At 42.2% G+C, this 20,587-nt stretch overlaps 3 protein-coding genes across 5 annotated transcripts; 1 reads left to right on the top strand and 2 right to left on the bottom strand.

Annotated features, from left to right (window-relative positions):
- The first annotated feature begins 13,767 nt into the window (after positions 1-13,767).
- Positions 13,768-17,163, top strand: LOC144701121 (heterogeneous nuclear ribonucleoprotein 1-like). 3 transcript variants are annotated; one of them, XM_078572836.1, is made up of 7 exons: positions 13,768-13,839; positions 13,925-14,023; positions 14,379-14,419; positions 15,904-16,067; positions 16,171-16,273; positions 16,357-16,526; positions 16,610-17,163. In XM_078572836.1, the coding sequence occupies exons 2-7, from the start codon at positions 13,986-13,988 to the stop codon at positions 17,039-17,041; spliced, it is 948 nt and encodes a 315-aa protein (XP_078428962.1). In that variant the 5' UTR covers positions 13,768-13,839; positions 13,925-13,985; the 3' UTR covers positions 17,042-17,163. The 3 variants fall into 3 exon arrangements, with proteins under 3 accessions (XP_078428962.1, XP_078428960.1, XP_078428961.1); XM_078572834.1 differs by having other exon boundaries at positions 13,925-14,214; XM_078572835.1 differs by lacking the exon at positions 13,768-13,839 and having other exon boundaries at positions 13,846-14,214.
- LOC144701123 (putative mitochondrial adenine nucleotide transporter BTL3) lies at positions 17,154-19,243 on the bottom strand. Its single transcript, XM_078572837.1, has 3 exons — positions 18,871-19,243; positions 18,044-18,782; positions 17,154-17,339 (listed from the first exon to the last, which is right to left on the bottom strand). Exons 1-3 carry the CDS (start codon positions 19,110-19,112, stop codon positions 17,271-17,273), a joined length of 1,050 nt encoding a protein of 349 aa, XP_078428963.1. The 5' UTR covers positions 19,113-19,243; the 3' UTR covers positions 17,154-17,270.
- A 162-nt stretch (positions 19,244-19,405) lies between these two features.
- On the bottom strand, positions 19,406-20,273 carry LOC144701124 (NDR1/HIN1-like protein 6). Its single transcript, XM_078572838.1, has one exon. It carries the CDS (start codon positions 20,178-20,180, stop codon positions 19,503-19,505), a length of 678 nt encoding a protein of 225 aa, XP_078428964.1. The 5' UTR covers positions 20,181-20,273; the 3' UTR covers positions 19,406-19,502.
- Positions 20,274-20,587: the final 314 nt, after the last annotated feature.

Below are 20,587 nucleotides of genomic sequence, written 5' to 3'. Positions count from 1 at the left end.
CCGGATTTCGATGATGGATACAGATATCAATATCCATCAGATTAATGTTCCACCGAGGTTATCCTTATTGGTCATATAACAGTTATCAGATTTATCAGAAAAATTAGGATACTCCGAAATAGGATAAAATATATCTAAATGACTAGAATATTACATCTAAAAATTATGAGGCAAGTATAAATTTAGAAATAGAAAAAAGAAATTTTAAGATATTACATGGGGGAGGAATAATGGACATTAGGAATTAATGCATACAAAATATGAGCCAAATAATGATTTTTTTTTTGGATAAGAAATTAGTGTGATACATAACTAAATACAGTTTACAAATATGCATTTGTGAATATATTATAATTTTTGAAACATGTAAGAAAACTTGCTGCATAGCCAGTGCTTTGGCAAAAAAACCATTAAAAAATGGAAGCAACATATTTGTAGAATGTGACAAAGTGATATCAGAGATAAGTTTATAACACAATCGTTATGAACTCAGGTGTCCTAGTTCAACCGCGTATGGCGACTGATAATGGTGTCACTTCAAGGGGTACCTTGGATGCTGGCGTTACTTGACATGTATTTGCATAGGCAGGCAGGGACGACACTCACAGAGGCATGCAAACAGATAAATTGTGCTTGAGGACGACATGCCCACCTAGTTGGTGTCACACGTGCTGGAAAAAGGTGCATTAGAGATGGGTATGTTAATCAGGGGAGATACGTAATGTGTGGATACCCTTCCCCACAACAGGCATGCCTATTGGTGGCCAAGCAACAGTGTCCTTTGCCTCCCACTTATCAGACATGTCCAAGGGTAAACCATCTTGTGCAGATGCACTATAGGGAGGATCACGTTTGACCCAATCCATAAGTCGTGAGCCCACGTGCATGGCCAAGTTGAGAATATGCTGATTTTTCTTAGAAGTATATCCGTTTGATATGATTTAGACATGTAGTTCGTGTAAGAAATGAATTTTATAAGTAACATGTTCTTCACACCACAAGAATCTTCTAAATCATGTTAAAAAAGTGAATCTTTTATGAATAACATTCAATTATTTGAATAAATATATAAAATATATGAATAACATTCTCTACATATCATGGATGTTTGTAGCTAGCCATGCTTAACTTCTATCAAGTCAAGTGGTTTTACTACTGATGAATATTTCATATTCAATATGTACATTATAAGAATTAAATGGGATGATTATAAATGGGCTGGATCACTTTATGAGCTTGAAGTCAAAACGTTGGGTTATTAGAAAAGATGGAGCAATTTCACTTTTGGCTTTTGGGCTTAAAAGTAGTTTGAAGGGTGTGAGCCACAACCTGTCTCCATCCTAACCCTTCCAATTTCTCTCCTAAAGAGGATCACAAAGTTCAAACTACGGTGCCCTCAACCAGTCACAAAAGAGGAACTAATGGCGAGTAGATATATTAGAAAATGATAGAAGGACATTTTAATAATCATGCTCTATGCATAAATACTAACTTCTTCTTCTCTCTCTCCTCATTCTATATGTGCTCGTTCAATCAAGCCAGAGGGACAAGTCTCTCAAGATCCAAGTTCTTCAACCTAATTTCTATAAGTTTGAAGGTTTAATCTTTATTTGTCATCTTCTTCTACTGAAAAATGTCTGGTCCAGGAAGAATATGAATATAAGAGTTGAGGGATAAACATTAAGGCCACACAAACAACAGCACTTTAGCAAACTAATATCCAAGTTTTCCCCATCATTCTCCTCCATTTCCACTATCTTTTCTCATTTTATCTCTCTATTCCACCAGATCTACTGCTTTATATCTCAAGTAGTGTCATTGTATCTCTCTAGAGCCCAATCTATCTTTTAGATACCACATTATACTTGTAGCTAGCATTTCTAAAAAAATATATCAAAATTCATTCATTCACTTGGGAAAATTGCTTTTTGTGGCTCTCAATATGGTACTCTAAATTAACTACATGTAAAACACACATTGATCTAGTATACATGATGTCTGAAAAATCTGGGAATGCCATAAATGATGGAAATATTTGTGGTCCGCAAGCTAGTCACTCATTCTATATCATTTTCACTGTTCCTTGAGACAATAAATTCATATAATGCACATGTAATACATATAATTAAGTCCTTCAATTCTAAGATGGGAATAAATGAATTATGATGATATCATAATTCACATCACTAGTCTTAAAACATGTGTACTAAATATAATTATTTAAAGATACTCAAGAAGCACATTGAAAATATCTTAAATAAAATAATGTTATCTAGTCCCACTTATATGACAGGTGTGGAGACACTAACGATAGATAGTGGGTGTTACGTAGGGAAAATAGTTTACTGATTTGATTTTTATAGGACCCTGAATGGTATTATACCAAAGTGCCAATCTGGTTAATTCATGTCAGAGTCGTGTAAGTTCTCCTTAGACATGAAACACAAAAGGCACCATGTGGATGGACATATGTGTTTTGGCTATGATCTGGAAGTTCTTATTTATGGAATTTCAGACTGTCTTACCTTGAATGGAATAATAAACTCATGAATATGATTGTGTGGTCAAGGTAGAATTAACCTCCTTCGATATAAGAGGAGACAACTCAAGGAAGACGCTGCAATGAAGTCATGTTAAGGTAGTTGAGTATTATAGAAGAATTATTTGATGATTTTTCAACACATTAGAGAAGAGTTTCCAGTGCATCAAAATTAACTAGGATGAGCAATTAGGGTTTCATAGTTGACCATACCCTTAATAGTCTTAGGAGCATCAAGCATATGAAGAATTCATGGGAGATTTAATATTCTCCTTAATTCTAGAAGATGAGGTAAAGTTTAGCAACCTACAAGCTAAAAACTCAACCTATCAATTGGTTTAAATCAATCCTTAACTATTTAATCTATATGTTGATATCTATGATTAATATGACTAATAAAGGTTATTAGGCCATTGCAGTCGTCAACTAGACTGAAAAATGAGATTAGAGTGTCACACACAAATAGTATTGTGCATGTTTGAAGATATAGTTTAAGTTTAGGAGTTTTTTTTTAAAAAATATTTAAATAGGAGAAAGCCTTTAAAAATTTTCCCCAATAAAGAATTCTTCATGTGCCCATCCATCTTCTCCCTTTCTTTTCTTGGTTTCCCTCCTCTCCCAGTGAAACTAGAACAACGATACGATGACGGTAGAGCAATAATGGGGCTCATCGAGATGAAGAGGAGGAGATTCGATGAAGTGTATTACATGGATACATCTAGAGGCTGGACATTTGAGTATTTCAACACAGCTCACTTGAGAACTACATCCCTCCACCTGTCACCCAGAAATGCCATGTGCACTACCCAGAAACCCTATCCCTGCATGATCCTCTTTTGCACCACCATCGGCCGTACATGATTATCTCTCACATGATGACCCAAATGCACATTTCAGCACCTTTGAATAAGGCCAATATAATAGTTTTAAAACTTGTTTTTATTAGGCCAAGTGATAGTTAAAAACACTAATAAGGGAGTGAATTAGTGTTTTAAATTATTATCTCTTATTTTTCTAAGTTTAAGATTTAAATTCTTCAATCAACACTTTAAGACTAGGTTTTACCCTGGTTCAAACCCTAGTCGGTTGCTAAGACACTATATCATGTTTAACCAAAAACCAATATAGTTCCTAAATTACAGATTCGATTTATAATCTTCATGATGGAAATATAGTTTGACGGCAAGTAAATCACACATTCTATATCTCGCTTAGTATTCAATAATATAACATATAAAATAATGCATGTGTGATGCTTTTGATGAAGTCCATGAATAAATGATCCAACATAGTGAATACAGAGATGAAACTATATAAGCATCACAAATGATCACTCGTGACCAAGCATATGTAATCACTAGTCTTGGTGAATTTTAATGCATGGGTTTTAAATATTCCTATTCAAAGTATACTCGAGAAAGACATTGAAGTGTCTGGATATAATTACCACTAGCCATTGCCACTCATATGATGAGTATGGCCAATCCCATGGCCAGTGGTGTGGATACACTAAAGACCAAGAGTGGATGTGAAGATTAACACAAAGCTCATTTTAGTAAAATGCCTAAGTTTGTTTTGTGATGAATGGCCATGTGAGTTATGATAAGCTGATGGTTGGTCGATGAGTTAACATCATATCAGATATACTTATTCATATAAAAAATTATACATATGTAGATAAAGTTCATGTGGTTAAAACTATGTAAATTGCATGCATTCAATGAATAGCTTCAAATATATAAATACATGTGATGTTTGACCATCTGATCAGAGGGCCAAATCATTGAGTCAGAACTCCAGATTTGATAACCCCTTCCTATACCATTGTTCAAATATTTATGTTAAAAGACATTATTTTACCATCCATTCAACAAGCCTACCGAGCATGACACATGCCTTCCAGGGCTGAAGCTTATTTTTCTCTGCAGTAATTTCATACAGATTATGGCCGTTATCTTCCTATTTCTTGGAGCGTTGTCTATTGTCACCGCAGCCATTTATTATGAAGGCAAGTTAATATATAAACTGATACAACATGTAGTTAGAGAATGATGACACTTCCTTTTATTTGCTGCCAAAGTCCCCCACTACTTCAATAGGATCTCTGCCATAGTCTCCCAATTTTGCTTCTCACAAAGCTCTCACATAGCAAGGACATGCTTGTGGTGGTCCAATACGCATCGATCTAGTGTGTATTATGACTAATAAACCACAACTATTGTTCACCATTCACATGTTTGTTGTTAATACTATCCACTCAATATCATCCATCATACACTGTGAGTTTAAATGAATTTGATAATTTTACAACTTTGTCAATAATGCTTATGAAATACCATATGCGTATAATATTAAAAGGAAATATTATATAAGTATATATATTTTGTGATTGATCAATTGTAACCAAAATCACGTGTGAAAGTTATTTTCTTGTGATTGTAGATACTGATGGATTGAGCAGGCATACATCAACATTGGTGCCAGATTATTTCAAATAATATCTATATACTCTTCTACTTTCTAGGTTTTTAAAAAATGAAGATTTCTAATTTTACAAATTTTGCGTTCAGGAGCCTAAAACTAAACAAGGAAGAGAAGACAATAAGAAAAACAAAGGGGTTCCTCTTGCAATCTAACTCATGGGTATGTGGCGATTGAGAAAAAAGAAAGCATTGCCAAAGTTTCTCCCATGCAAAAAAACTTTTGTGACTATCGTCTGTTCTTGAGATTCTGATTCTTCAAGTATTGTACGATTGCTGCAGCCCACGTATCAACGAAAAGAATCCGGGTTTTCAATTTTTTCATCTTCAAAATTTGTTATCTGATTTCAAAAACTTTCTATCTAAATCCTATTTCATATTTCAATTCTTTCATCTTAAAATTTGTTTATCTGATTTCAGAAATGTTGCCTAAAATCCTATTTAGTTTTTTAATTCTTTCATTTTGAAAATTTGTATCTCTGATTTCAAAATGTTATATCTAAATCCTATTTCATTTTTTAATTCTTTTGTCTTCAAAATTCATGTTTCTGATTTCACCAACATTTTATCTAAATCATATATTATTTTCAATTCTTTCATCTTCATGTTTTTTTCTGATTACAAAAAGGTTCTATCAAAGTGATATTTCATTTTTCATATTTTTTTCATCTTTAAATCTTCATCTCTGATTTCAAAATTATTATTTCCAAATATTATTGCAGTTTTCATATTTTTTGGTCCTTAAATATATACCTCTGAATTCAAAATTGCTCATTCTCAATATTCTATCAGTTTTCAAATTTTCTTCTATTTCCTATTTTGAATTCCAATTTTTTTTCATTAGATTTTATTTCTCATATCAAACCTCAGATTTTAATCTCGAAGAATTCTTAAATTTTATTCCTAATTTCATATTCTAATTTAGTTTCCACTATCTCAAAAATCTCATATTTACTCTTTTTAAATTTCACTCAATTATTGACTAGTTTTAAATTTTGAATCAGAGGTCTAGATTCATGAATATCTATCGATTATTAGATCTTTAGTTTCTGATTCCCAAAATTCTGATTGTGAATTTATAAACCAAGTGGCTCAATTTTAATTTTAATCGGATATAAATATGATTCTTTTTTGAGTAAATAATACTATAAATCAATCTCATTCATTATCTTCATTACTCTTGAGAACTAATTTTCCAGGTTTTACTGAGATCATTGTTCAGAAGAAGAATCGGCAGGGCATACATAAATATTTAGGACCATCTTTTATATTCTGTAAAATCAATGGCAGATACACTAGAAGAAAAAAACATAGTTTAGAGAATCAATTTCATCCACAGAAAAAGTCAACTGCGGACAATCAAAGTCAACTTCATACAGTTTAAGTCAATTATACAAGGAGGATTTACTTAATATTAATTAACTTCTATTTTCTTTGAATTTCATTTAAAGTTTTTGTTGTTTTTTGATAGTGAGTGTCTTTGAACTTAGGGATATTTCACTGTAAGTTGGCTCTGTTAAAGTCTTCCTTACTAGTGAGGGTAAGGGGTGGAATTTTAGTGAGTCAGTCCTAGACCAGTGGTGAGTTTAGGTGGGTTGACCAAATAGTCAATCCATGGTGCATTTATTCTAAACTGTGCAGGATCATGCAGGATCAGAGCAAGCAGACCTGCTTGAAGCATGCTTGGATTGGGGACATAGCTTGAGGACTTCAGAAAGGCAAGTCGGTTTGAAGGAAGTAGGGAGCGGCGAGTGGAGCTTTGGGAATCAGTCTTTGGGAGATGCGGCAAGTGGATACATACCAAAGGAGGTTGCTAACCAAGAGCATGAGTGGATTAGATAACAAGTTTATGTTGAATTGTGGCTTGATCAACCAATCCAAATAGGACTGACTTTTGGGGGACTGTCTCCTCTTGGGACTGGCACAAGGGTTTTGGATACCATGTCCAATATAAAACAATCTGGTGCACGAGTGGCGAGAGGAATTGAGTGAATAAACAATGAATACATAAAACAAACTAGATGACATAAAGAGATGGAAAAATAACTAATTCACCCCTCCATGTTATTTCAGCATCTAGTAGGTGTTCACAAATGCCTCATCGCCACCTGCATATAATTAAGAAATTTATTTGAACATGGTTGGTTGACCTGTGAACTAAACGGATTGCTTTTAAGCTATATGGTATACCTACAGGATTTCGTAAAAGTATTAGTATGATCAAGCTTGGAGGATTGGGTTAACACTAAGAAAATAGATAAGTGTGACAAGGTTTCCACAAAAGTGTTAGTGTCATTTGTCTCCTTTAGAGTGTTGCCTTTCAAGTTTTGGATTTTACCATAGATACTAAAGATCCCAGTGGCCTTTCGATGTGGACTTGTATGCTAGTAGTATCTCTCAGCTTATCATGTTAAGCTTTGTGAACATATGTGAAGTGATGCCAAAAGACATTAATAATATCATATGTTGGTTGTTTCAAATACATGATTTTGATCATATTTTTGGAGCAACAAAGCTCACACATATATCTTATCCCCAATATGCATCCAACACTTAATCATGACGGATCGTTGTTTTCATTTCTATGACCCCAATGCATCATATGTTGCCGCCAATTTTGTAACTTTGTCCATAATATCCTTCACCTTTAGTATCAATGTGCTTTCCACTATCAACATCACAACTAATAGGATAACCATTCTATAATATAAAGACTAAGTGATGTTGAGGTTTCTTGGGAGAAAGCTTGTCGGTTGATGGACGACGAGGGTCTAGGGATCAGATGCCTTCAGGATGTCCAAGACATACTTCAAAAGAAGCTCGTGTGGCGTATGAGTACCACAAACTCCCCGTTGGGGAGTTTTATCTCGGCCAAGTACAGCGAGTGGGCTCATAGAGAGTTGGACATTCGAGGCCCTCGTAGGTGGCAGGCTTGGCAGCACCACTGGCTAGAGATAGCCAATGTCACTCGTTGGCATGTTGGTCAGAGTGCAATTAGCCAACGAGCTTTTAGCCCGCCAGCCCCACTTTGCACCCCATCAACTGCGATTGATCGTGGCACAACAGCTCACGGGCAACACACGCCACCTTTGGGAACAGCATGGCCTCCCCTTAGACATGTTATCCCAGACCTGGAGTAATCTCATCGGGATCACTTACGACTGTCCTATTTTGGACACTTACCGTCGATGGGTTCTTCTCCTGCCAATCCTCTTGGAAGCATTTCCGCGAGAAATCCACCATGCCACACTGGGGTCGCCGCATCTGGCATTTGGCGATCATCACTTGAGTCTCCTTCTTCCTTTGGAAACTCATGCATCGTGGCCTCCCGACTGATGATCGGGTGACTCGTATCGGTTGCCCCCTCAGTTTGTGTTGCCAGTGTTATCCCGCATTTCCCCAGGCTGAGACTATGGAGCACCTCTTCTTCCATAGTGAGACAACCCTAGACTGTTGGCGCCAAATTACACATCATTTGCGTCCACTACTGCGTATCCCTTCTACTCTAACACCGTTAGAGTGTTTTGGCAAGATTTTTATCTCGCCAACACGCTCTAAGTGGAGCCAATTCCTTCACGTCACCATAGCTTACTTACTATGGGAGATTTGGAAAGGGCAAAATTCTTCTCATTTTGCAAGGACCCCTATGCGACCACTGGATATCATGCGACGAGTCCAGTAGTGGATATGACACACTCACAATCTTATACCGCCCCTCGCCCACAGCTCAGCTCTCACATGCAATTTTCTTCACACTTGGGGCATATCGGTGACCCTCACCCCCATTACCATTCGGCTACAGCTTGTCCATTGGCACCCACCGCCAATTTGCATCATTAAGTTGAATGTGATGGTGCGCCCAAAGGGAACCGGGGACTCGCAGGAGGGGGCAGTATCCTTCATGACCACACATGGAGTATTCTCTTCACCTTTTTGTCCTTTATGGTATCCAAACTAATTTAGCAGCCGAGGCTATGGCCATTCATTATGGTTTGCTCCTCTGCGATGCGCAAAACCTTCACCATGTCATCATAGAATCAGACTCATAGGTGTTAGTAAACATGCTCTGTGCAGGTACCTGCTCCCAGTGGCGGCTGCAGCAAGTATAGCAGGACATCAAACGGTACCGCCCTCGCTTGATTAGCATTCGACACCAATTGCACGAGGGCAACCAACTACGGATGCCCTTGCCAACCATGCGCTATGCACTCCAGCCCCTTCTATTCTTTACTCATCTTGGGAGGAACTCCCTCGGGCAGCTCGTGGTTGCCATCTCGTTGAGCTCCTTGGCTCTCCGGCTCTTTGCACGCATCGCACTCTGTCAAAGGATGGACCTTGCGATTGGCACATTGCATGGAGCACTAGAGGTAGGAGCGATCGCCCTCTCGCCTGACAGATGTCCCGCCACGCGCCTTAACGATGCCACATATTGATGGCAGGGAGAGCTCCACACACTCCATGCATCATCACTGTTGCCAGTGGACCCGGTGAGACGTCGACACGAGCCCCCTTCTTATAGCACCTGCCAGGTATCACTCATGTACCTTTTTCTTTTCCTGCACATGGCGTGAACGAGTAGGATACGAGTGTAATTGGGATATTTATGCTCGCTCCATGCCTAAAAAAACTGATAAACAATCCACTTCATATATAAAATCCCCCTAGGTGGCGTCTAGGGCACGACTGGAATGGTTTGCGGGCACAACCACAGGGTTGGACATACCCGACACCATGTATTTTGCCAAAAATAAAAAAATTAATGTTAAAATCACAAAAATGTTAAAATGAAAATACCAAAATGTTTTAAATATTTAACACTAAAATTCAATGGTAGACATCGCCACTAGATATAGTTTCAATCAGCATAGAAAATTTCAAGAGTGCACTTTATCCCCAGTGTTACAATAACTTTAAAAACGAAAATAATCTTAAAAAATTGTCAAAGAATAGTACGAATCTTCATGATTCCCATCATTTTTCCAAACATTGATGCATGCAACTTGGAAGCATATAACTTATAATCACAATCCCAAGAGGAAAATATTATGGTACAAAAAATTATTATCACTTGAAGCCATTCTGATTAGTTTCAATGGAAGAACGTGATCATATAGTCATCAAGTTATGATCTATTATAGTTTGCCCACTAGGCCCATTCGGCCCATCATGGAATTGTTCAACCCACATACCAATTCTTTCTCCACAACCTCTACTCTTTTATCTCCCTCTCTCTCTCTCTCTTCTCCTCCTTTATGTATAAACAAATGTGATCTTCCCTTCTTTCATCAATTATCGGCTTTCTTAGTCCCTTTGTTAACATGTTATCAAACCCTATGGTTTCTCCTCTTGCATGTGATACCTCTAGTGTGCCACCTCATTCCTCATTGTCCGCCCTCTTCCTCGGTAGTTTCTTACTTAATCCTCCTCCATAAATGATCCCCTATATGACAATCACTCTCCCAGAGCCCTTCCTATGCCGTGTAGTGTCGTCTCCCAGTCCCCCTCCCTAGGTCACCTCCCAATGCACTTGTGTGTCATCCCATTGCATCACACATGCTGCCTTTTGTGTCGCTACGCATCATATCCCCCGATGTTGTGTGTCCCACCTTTGGCACAACTCACTATGACTGGGGACATGCCCACTCCTTACATCATCTCGCCTCCTGCTAATTCTGATATATAGATCTAGTGGGCAACTCCTCAATGTCTCAAGCACTTCCTCTACCAGTTCTTCAACCTGCTATTAATCTTCATCCAATTGGGTCATCAACTCCATGACACCCCGTCACGACGAAACTCACTCAACCATCATATGTCTTCAATGGACACAGTTCTGTGTTGTAGGCCTCGAAATTTCAGGACTTCCCAACGTCCCTCAATCTAATCCACCATTTGTTAGATGCTTCTTTACTAATAAAAATGCCGATGTTTGCCTCTTCGTCTCAGCTTGACTTGAATATATGTACTTGGATGCTTTAGAGCAATGACCAGGCCATAATTGAGCCTCTCGCTTTGTATTTTTCCTGGTCTAAAACTTTGGACAACACAAGAAAACATCTACACTAAACGAACATGGTGGAGGTCTTTTAATTACTCTTGCATGCAAGCTAGGGGATTCATCACTTCAGGTCAATCTTGGACATTTTCAGGCCCTAATTTAAGATCTGGACATATATCAACAACCGACCCCTGGTCTTTACACCTCTGAGCACTATCGCTAGGAGTTCTTTGCAAGTGTCTATTTGAGTGGACTTCATCCATTGATGACCTCTCATATTTGAGACATGCATCTATCTAGCGATAGGGTACCTGATTTATCTAACAATTTTTGGTTGTTCTTCAACTGACTACAAGCACCTCACATGCTGGCTCAACCCTCCCTATCTGATCCTCAAGTGGATGATCTACACCTTCCTACTATCTTTCATAAAGATTTGTGTGGATGAACTAAACATCTCAACTCTTACTTTCTTTCATGCGACAACCTTTCTCATTCCTTTTGTACATTATCTCTTTGTATGGCATTTGATATGATTCCATGGCCATTTGTTGAGGCTAAACATGTACATTTGCAAAAGGAAACTATGGACTTGGAGGGGGATGGCTTGGTGTCTCGAGGAACCTGGACACTTGCATCTAATCCATATGATGCTACCATCATCACGTGTAAGTGAGTCTTCATACTAAAGTATAACCTAGATGGTCCATTGTATGACACAACACTCACTTGGTTCCTCATGGGTTCATTGAGGCCTATGGCATTGACTTCACCTAGACATGCTCTCGAGTGGTCTGACTAAATTCATTCACATGATCCTTTCTCTAGCGATGAATCAGGTATGGCCTATACATTAACTATATGTATCAAGTGCCTTTATCTTTTGTGATATTAAGGAGCAGGTTCCATGGATCAACCTCCAATTCATGTTGCTTATGGGAAGTCATCGAAGGTGTGTCTTTTGCAATGTGTCATTTATGGACTTAAAGTTCATGTATCAAGTTTGCTAAGCTAAGTGGTCTTTTGGCATAATTCAGATGATCACCATGTCTTGCAGATCCCATAGTGCTCTACTAAAGATGGAGTTGTAATCCTAGCTGTTTATGTGGATGACATTCTTGTAATTGAAAATGATGATGATATAATTCAAGCTACCAAAGCATATATGCAACATTATTTTAGTATACAAGATCTGGGAGCTTCCCCATACTCCATTGGCATTGAGTTCATTTATCAAGATGTCAAGCTTTCTCTCTCTTTTAGTGGAAGTATTTTCTTGATATGCTTTTAGAGATTGGGTTACTTAGGTGCAAGCTGGAGTTATCACTTATGGAGGCACGTATGTGCTTCTGTGATACACCATCTCTACTACAGTCGGATACTAGTCAATATAGACACAAGGGAAGCTGATCTACCTCTCTGTCACTTGCCCCAACATCGTGTACATGACTAGTGTCCTTAACCAGTTCATTTGGGAACCTTTACAAGTTCACTTGGTGGAATCTTTATGGGTTCTGATATGCATCAAACAAGCTGCAGGGAGGGATTATCTATATATGATAGGGTCATATTTAAATTAAAACCTACTCAAATGTATGATATGATGTAGATGAGGGCGATCACAAATCCACCACTAATTATTGCACAAAGGTGTGTGGCAACCTTGTGGTGTGGCACTCTTGGAACCAAAAGGTGGGAGCTTCTTCTAATGGTGAGTTTGGGTATCATACCATTGATGAGATAGAGCGAGAGATGGAGAGGCATGCAATATCCTACTCCCGTGGCCATTTAATGTGATGATATTGTCGCCATCTCATTTTTGGGAATCCAAAATTGCATGAGCAGAAAAAGCACTTTGAGATTGACTGCCATTACATCCAGGATAAAGTATTGTTAGGTGTTATCTCTACTCTCCACATTGTCTCATCTCATCAGCATGTGGACGTCCTCACAAAGAGCCTCACAAGGATTTCGTACGATGCGACGTGCACCAAGCTGAACATGTTTGCCTTATATGCTCCAGCTTGAGAGGTAGAGTTAGAATGGAACCAAAAGGCTGATCCGGCCCATCATGGATTTATTGAACCCATGTCCCTATTATTCCTCCACTACCGCCAAGATCTCTACTCGTTTATCTCCCTCCCTCTGTTCTTCTCCTTTCTATATAACCACAGATAATCTTCATTTTTTTACATAAATTCCAGGGTTTCTTTTTTCCTTTTCAACATGATCAAAATTAAGCATCTAATTACGATAAAAATCAAAATTTGGTGTGCGATCAAAAGCACGTTGATCAATAGGTGATCGACCTACTAGCAGTGTGATATTATAATCTGATCAGGCAGTGATCAGATTTTGGATACCCAACGGCTACAATTGTACTGATTTTCCATCATTCGTCATCATTATCCGATTGTGGATACCGGATAACAACCATGGAAATCCCAACATCGTACATAGTTTGTACAAAACATTTAACCATTTTCATCATCATTATGGGATCAGTTGCAGCATACCATGCACGAATCCTCATGGAAGAAGAGGCCTGTATAGCTATGGCAAGGAAGAGGTTCACAATTTGAGGGACATGTCAAAATTTCTGTATAAAATGGTTCATAACTGCATATCAAACAATTTGATGGCAGAAATAGGATAGCTGGAGGTACACATATGTGGGACCCCCCTTTTGAAGCAACGAATCAGGAGCCTTAGAAATATAATGTCGGTCCAGCCGCCTGTTATCGACGAGTATTAAAACCAAGCTGGAGAGCTGAAGAACAGACAGTTCTTCCCCTTCGTCGGAGAAACCCTAGATAAGAAAGGTATTCCGATCCGCCATGGGCCTTTGTTCATCCTGGGGTTGGGAGACGCGTAGGATTTAGTGATGTAATCTTTGCTCGTTTGCAGGTCTTGGTAGATAGATTGGTAGTTCCCAACTTTCCAATGGAGCCTGCGGCAGGGGAGCGAAATGATGTCGCCATCGCGGAAGATTACGAGTACGAGGAGGTAGTGGAAGAGGTCGAAGAGGAGGTAGAGGAGGAGGAGGAGGTAGAAGAGGAGGTAGAAGAGGAGGTAGAAGATGAAGTAGAAGAGGAGGTGGGCGTTCGAGATGGAGGGTCTCAGGACCTGGGTGTAGATAAAGTAGATAGTGGAGGCCAGGAGATTAAACAGTCGGTTAGCGGTTCATCTTCCGAAGGGTTAGTAGTTCGGGTCATAGGTTCTCACTTAGAAATTGTAGTTTTTTTGATGTGTTAGTGCGCGTTTGTGTTAGTTCTGTTTCGATTTTTGGGTACCCTCCTAGAATGTCCATAGACATCCGCGGGCAGGGCAAATAGTAATCTGACTGTTTCTTGTTTGTTAGAAAAATCTTCGTCGGCGGCCTTGCATGGGAGACCTCGGAAGGTAAGCTCATTGTTTCGTTTCTGAAACATTTCTAGATTGATTTTTCTCTTGTGCTTTCCTCGTGGGAAACTTAATTGAATACTGTTATTCCACCGTTCTATAATTTCCCAATAGCAAGCATCTTTCAAAAAAAATTGCCCACTGTCAAACAGAAGCGTCATCTATTGTTTGGAAAAATTTGCGCCTTTCAATCGAAAAAGTTATGCGCCTTTGTATAGAACTAATTGTGCCCCTTTGTATCGAGCAACTGGTGGCTGGCGCTTATCGAGACTAATGTTATCTTGAATCGATTTTCTCAATACCTTGATCATGACAGGACATCTTAGATCGGTTTAATTACGAAATCCTAGGATTGATCGTTACGGGTACGGCAGTAGTAAACAGAAAGCGGTTTAATCGTTATTTCATATGTCCTTTTTGTGTACTTGATAATTTTCTGTGATCTTACTGCAGAGTGCCTCATATTGCTTATTAAGCAATTTCTATGACCGTAGTAGTTAATCGGAACTACTTCCTTCTGTAGTTCACGATCCTAATCACATCGGATCAGAACATAAGTTTGAGGATTCAGAATTGTCCAACGTTGGATTTTTCGTGAAATTGGTTGCGATTATGAAGTGGTGTCTCACCTGTTTAAACGCACCTAGCAGGAAACCCAGGATTAATCAAATACCTGGGCCATATTTTTGGTCCAGTTTTCCTAAGTCATTTTTCACCTCGTTGGTTACTTTCCCTGGAGTTGAATTACTAACTATACCATTTTTATTCTATCAAAATTTTAATTTCTTCAGATCGGCCCTGAATCCCGATTCAGATCATTGGTATGATGTAAATATCCGGCCTTTGAAAATATTACTTCTACCTGTGCCATCTCTTGGATTGTAGGTACTCTTGGAGGTTTAAGTATTACCAGGCCATGCCCAGATGTAGAAATCGTTCACCTTTTCTAAAACGGTTTGCCAGAAATTGACCTAATCGATAAAATCCATATTACACAGCAATGTTTTTGCCCCTCAATTCAATATAATTATTAAATGGCATCATTTTTTTGATAAGGTAAGGTCATATCTTTGGAACATTTGGTTATGTATCTTAAAACGGCCGGTCCTTCTTTCTCCAGTCGATGAGATTGAGACGTTGAAAAATGTTCTTCTTTCTTCCTCCAACGTCGAAAATGGTGGAGTCTCTGTGTACGCAATCATTGGATTTTCTCTTCAAAACATTAATCACTGTTTACCTTAGCATTTTTTGACATCAGTTCTAGTCCTGCTATTTGAGTTCATGGACAAAGACTCTTCTTGAAATGAATTTCTAAATTATGGCCCTCAAGCAATTTCGGCATTTAGAAGGTTGTTGCTCGTGTGTTCCTTTCAGTCGTGAACTCAACTTTCGTGGACCTCTGTCTGTTTCTCCTCTCTATTTTGTCTATGGAATTTTTTTATCTTTCCCTGATTGAAATCAATCTGAGTTTTTCCCTGAAACAGAGACATTTTCGGAGCATTTCAAGAATTATGGCGAGATCACAGATTCCGTAATCATGAAGGAGAAGGCAACAGGAAGACCTCGAGGTTTCGGATTTGTCACCTTCGCCAACCCGTCGGTTGTCGAGAAGGTTCTGGAAGATGACCACGTCATTGATGGGAGAGTGGTGCGCGCCCCCGTCCACTTTACTTTTTCTTATAAGTTCATATACATGATCTTATATTCAGAGGGACTTAATTTTCTTCTTCTTCTTCTTCTTCATGTTCCAGGTGGAAGTGAAACGAACCGTGCCCAGGGAGACCATGGCGACAAAAGGTGGCTCAAGGACGAGGAAGATTTTTGTCGGTGGGCTGCCCACCTCGTTGACCGAAGGTCAGCACCCGAGGTTCTTCCCTCTCCACTTTCGTAGACTCCGTTCAAACTTTCTCACGATAAATATCAAATACCTCTTGCAGATGAGTTTAAAGAGTACTTCAGTGCATACGGCACCGTGGTTGAGCAACAGATAATGCTGGATCACAAGACCGGCCGTTCTCGCGGCTTCGGCTTCGTCACCTTTGACAATGAGGATTCTGTGGATGATGTCATGTCCCAGGGCAAGATGCACTCCATCGGAGGCAAACAGGTTCGTTTATCTGTGACCAATACATGCCGCCTATCTCGTTTTGTTGTTTTGCTCTTCATTTGAGTCTGATTTTCTATGGAAAGGTGGAGATTAAGAAGGCTGAGCCGAGGAAAGGCGGCGAGGATGGTCGGGTCGGGTTTGGATACGGCTTCAGTAGTGGCTACGGCGGTGGATATGGTGGCGGGTATGGTCACCGGGCGGGCGGCGGCTACGGGGGGCGGATGTCTGCATCCATGGGAGGTGGCTATGGGAGAGGAGGCTACCGTGGCGGCTATGGTGGCGGCGGAGGTGGTTATGGTAGTGGCGGTGGTGGTTATGGTGGTGGTGGGTACGGGTTTGGGCTGGGCTATGGGCCTGGATATAGCGGGCCCATGTATGGTGCTGGCGCTGGTGGGTATGGTGGCTATGGTTATGGTGTTTCCCCTGGCTTCGGAGGCGGGGGTGGCGGCGGTGGTTACGGAGCTGGTGGCGGCGGGGGTGGTCGATACGGCCGATACCACCCTTACGGGCGATGATTTTTGTCAGAAGCCGAAGGAAGGAGAAGTTTTTTCCTTGTGTTAGTTCTTACAAAACCATTTTGCCTTTGGCCTTTGCGCTGCTGACCATTGACATCCCGTAAGAGATGGCTGCAAATGAATCCCTCTGTGCTTCTTACCCGTATACATTCATCGGGCAAAAAAATGCCAAGTCAAAAGTAAGTAGCACGAGTGCCAGACAGATAGACGCCGCCGAGTTCCGATCAGTTCAGTTGATCTTCAAAATGGACTTCACCATCTCGTAGAAGAGATAGCTCAGCGCCGCCGACGGCAGCACCTGCACAACATGAATGCCAACCATTAGGATAATGATCATGATGATGATGATGATGACGACTATAAATATGAGGATGATTATGATGATGATGAAGATGATGGTGATGATGATGAAGATGATGGTGATGATGATCATGGTGACGATGTTGAAGGTGAAAATGATGTTGAAGGGGCCGATGATAGTGATGATGATCATGATGATGAAGATGATGATGATCATGGTGATGGTGATCATAGTGATGGTGATGAAGATAATGATGATCATGGTGATGGTGATGAAGATGATGATGATCATGGTGTTGAAGGTGATGTTGATGAAGATGATGATGATGATGATCATGGTTATGAAGATGATGATGATCATGGCGATGGTGATGAAGATGATGATGATCATGGTTATGAAGATGATGATCATGGTGATGGTGATGATGATGATGATCATACTGATGATGATGATGATGATCATGATGATGGTGATGATGATGATCATGGTGGCGGTGATGATGATAATGATGATCATGGTGATGATGTTGGAGCGGATGATGATGGTGATGATGAAGAAGGAGATGATGATGGTGATGATGTTGAAGTAGATGATTAAGCAGGACGGGATGATGATTTCGCTGATGATGACGAAGGTGATGGTAATGAAGACGAAGGTGATGACGAAGGTGATGATGATGATGATGGTGATGGAGATGGGACCTGGAGGGCGCTGGGGATAATCCCAGCGAAGAGGGAGGCGACGCCGTCGCGCTCAACGAGGCGGACAAAGGCGGAGGCCATGCCGAGTCCCGCGTTCTGCTGCAGCTGCAGCTGCCGGCGGAGCACCTCCAGCGGGTACGTGACCGTCTCCGCGCAGGCGCCGGCCACGGCGCCGTAGATCAGCGTCTTCGCGACGCCGAGCTCCACGGCGGCGCCGCCCCCCTCCCGCCCTCTCCGCCGCCGCCTCGCCATCTCCATAGCCTTGAGCATATCGTACACCGCGTAGAATATCGCGCTCGACGGCCCCATGCTGATCAGCGCCGGCGCCAGCCCCTTGTACAGCGACCCGAACCCCTCCTTGCGCACCATGTGGAAGAAGCAGCCCTCCACCCCGCCCAGCGCCTCCCCGCCCGGCGCCATCAGCCGAGTCCGGATCGTGTCCAGCGGCAGGCAGACGATCGTCGCGGCCACGCCGGAGATCCCCCCCGCGACCAGTCTATCGTGGTTGGTGATCTCCTTCTTCCCCGGCGAGTGCAGCAGGCAGTCGCAGTACATGTCGTAGCACACGAAGCTGATGGACTTGAAGGGGATCATCCTCACCAGGTTCAGCACGTTACCCTTCCAGAACCCTCGCGCCCCCTCCGCCTCCCAGATCCACCGCACCGTCCCCGTCAATGTCTGCCCCGGCCCCCGTATAATGCACTCCAGCTTCACCCTCTCCAATGGCGCCACGCAGGTCCTGCCAATTCCCCCCAATTCAACCCCCAATTCAACCCCAACCCCAACCCTAACCCTAACCCTAGTTTCAGCGCAGAGGAGTGCCGTACCTGGAGATCATGGTGGAGACGGCGCCGGCGAGGAGGAATTTGGGCATATCCGTCCAGGTGCTCCGTCGCGGGGGTTTGTCTTTCTCCTTGTCCTTGGTCTCGGGAGGGAGGATGGCGGAGCTCAGGCGGGAGGAGGCGAAGAAGGCAGGCCGGAATAGGCCGCCGGGGAGGAAGGTCTCGGCGGCGGGGGCGCCGCCGCCGCCGCCGGCGAGGCTGGGGAAGTACTTCTCGAGCTCCGTCATGGCGCGACGGCGGAGGCGGAGATCGGGGGCGAGCGCGGCGCTCTCGAGTGGCCGATGCTCGCGCGCGAGATGAGTGGCGCAAAACGTGCCCTCCCCGCTGGCTTTTGTCCCCGTCAATCTCGCTCATTCGCTGTCCCTCTCGATTCCCCATTTCTTTATTCCTCTCCCGAGTTAAAAAAAAAATCTCCGAGAATCAATCCTTTTCCGATTACTGATTTTCTACTGATTGCTTTGACTGCTCAGTCGGATCGAGATCCGGGGAACCAGATCTTTTGCAGGGAATGCGAGAGATGTTGATACGGGAGTTTTGAATTCGTTGAATGAATCAAGAACAGGGGGGCGGAGGATTTTTTCTTGTTCCTTTTTTTTTACAGATCTTGACGAGGAATGCTAGAAGTACCATTTCCAGATCTTGATCCTGAGCTCGACCTTGCAGGACGAGTGAGGGGGGGAGGATTGGCGGCTCTTGGCGACGGCGACGGCGGGGCAGTTCACTCGGATCCGAACTCGCTTCGTCTTCGCTCCGCCGATCGCGATCCCGGCCTTGGTCTCCAGCCGGATCTCGACCTCGACGCCGCTCTTCTTCCTCAGATCCGATCTCAAGCTCGCCACCGTCGTCTTCAAGACGGTCGTGTTGCCGGATTGCTGAAAAAACGGAGGAAACTCGCCGTCCCCGATCTTCTCTTCCCGGTCGAAGGCGGAGACGGAGATCGAGTCGAAATCGAAGGCGAGCTTCTTGTTCGTGTTCTTCGCGGCCATGGCGAGGCTCAAGCTTGAGTTGAGATTGGCGAAGGAGAGGGACGAGACGGAGAACGCGGGCTGGCGAGGGCGGAATATGAGGTAGAACGCGCCGCCGGCGATCGCCGCGAGGAGGATCAAAGCGAGGAGGAAGAGCGTAAGCCAGCAGCAGCAGCGGCCGAGCCCGCAGCGGCGCCGCCGCTTCCTCGGCGGCGCTCGGTAGGTCGGCCGCGCAGATCCGTAGCCCGGCGGCGGCTTTCTCGCCGGAAACGCCGCCGCCGCGCCGTTCCCTCCGCCGTGCTTCGCCGGCGGGTAGCTCGCTTCCGCCATTACTTCACTCTGAGAGAGAGTGACAGAGAAAGAAAGAGATATGAACAGATTAGATTTGCGCCAGAGCGAGGAAGAAGAAGAAGACCTTGGAAATCGGACGGCTGTGGATGAATCTGAAATGCGGGACCACGAGATTGACGGTAGAGATGCGTTGTGGATGACAGTGTATGTACTTGCTGCCTGCGTCGCCAGTCTCCACTCTCAGTCTCTGACTGGAGGCAGTGCCCCGTAGGGCCCAGTGGATAGAAAGCCCATTATAATTTGTATTAGTCGCTGTGTTTAATGAGGTTTGTTAAGAGACATGAAGAGAAGCAAGTCAATTTCATGAGTTATCGGGCTAGTTACTCATGAATGCAGAGGAGAAGAGAGAGAGAGAGAGAGAGAGAGAGAGAGAGAGAGAGAGAGAG

The sequence above is a fragment of the Wolffia australiana genome, chromosome 3 (assembly GCF_029677425.1).
Source record: "Wolffia australiana isolate 7733 chromosome 3, ASM2967742v1".
Classification (NCBI taxonomy): domain Eukaryota; kingdom Viridiplantae; phylum Streptophyta; class Magnoliopsida; order Alismatales; family Araceae; genus Wolffia; species Wolffia australiana.
Note: the sequence above shows the minus strand (reverse complement) of the source record. Positions and strands in the feature narration are given on the sequence as shown.

What these genes read in the sequence shown, in the direction of transcription:
- LOC144701124 (XM_078572838.1), bottom strand. Translation starts at nt 20,180, where the DNA reads ATGGCGGAAGCGAGCTACCCGCCGGCGAAGCACGGCGGAGGGAACGGC.
- LOC144701123 (XM_078572837.1), bottom strand. Translation starts at nt 19,112, where the DNA reads ATGACGGAGCTCGAGAAGTACTTCCCCAGCCTCGCCGGCGGCGGCGGC. An exon ending in GTCTCCACCATGATCTCCAG is followed by an intron (nt 18,783 to 18,870) that starts GTACGGCACTCC and finishes GGGAATTGGCAG; the next exon opens with GACCTGCGTGGCGCCATTGG. An exon ending in TTATCCCCAGCGCCCTCCAG is followed by an intron (nt 17,340 to 18,043) that starts GTCCCATCTCCA and finishes CATGTTGTGCAG; the next exon opens with GTGCTGCCGTCGGCGGCGCT.
- LOC144701121 (XM_078572834.1), top strand. Translation starts at nt 13,961, where the DNA reads ATGGAGCCTGCGGCAGGGGAGCGAAATGATGTCGCCATCGCGGAAGAT. An exon ending in ACGTCATTGATGGGAGAGTG is followed by an intron (nt 16,068 to 16,170) that starts GTGCGCGCCCCC and finishes TTCATGTTCCAG; the next exon opens with GTGGAAGTGAAACGAACCGT. An exon ending in GCCCACCTCGTTGACCGAAG is followed by an intron (nt 16,274 to 16,356) that starts GTCAGCACCCGA and finishes TACCTCTTGCAG; the next exon opens with ATGAGTTTAAAGAGTACTTC.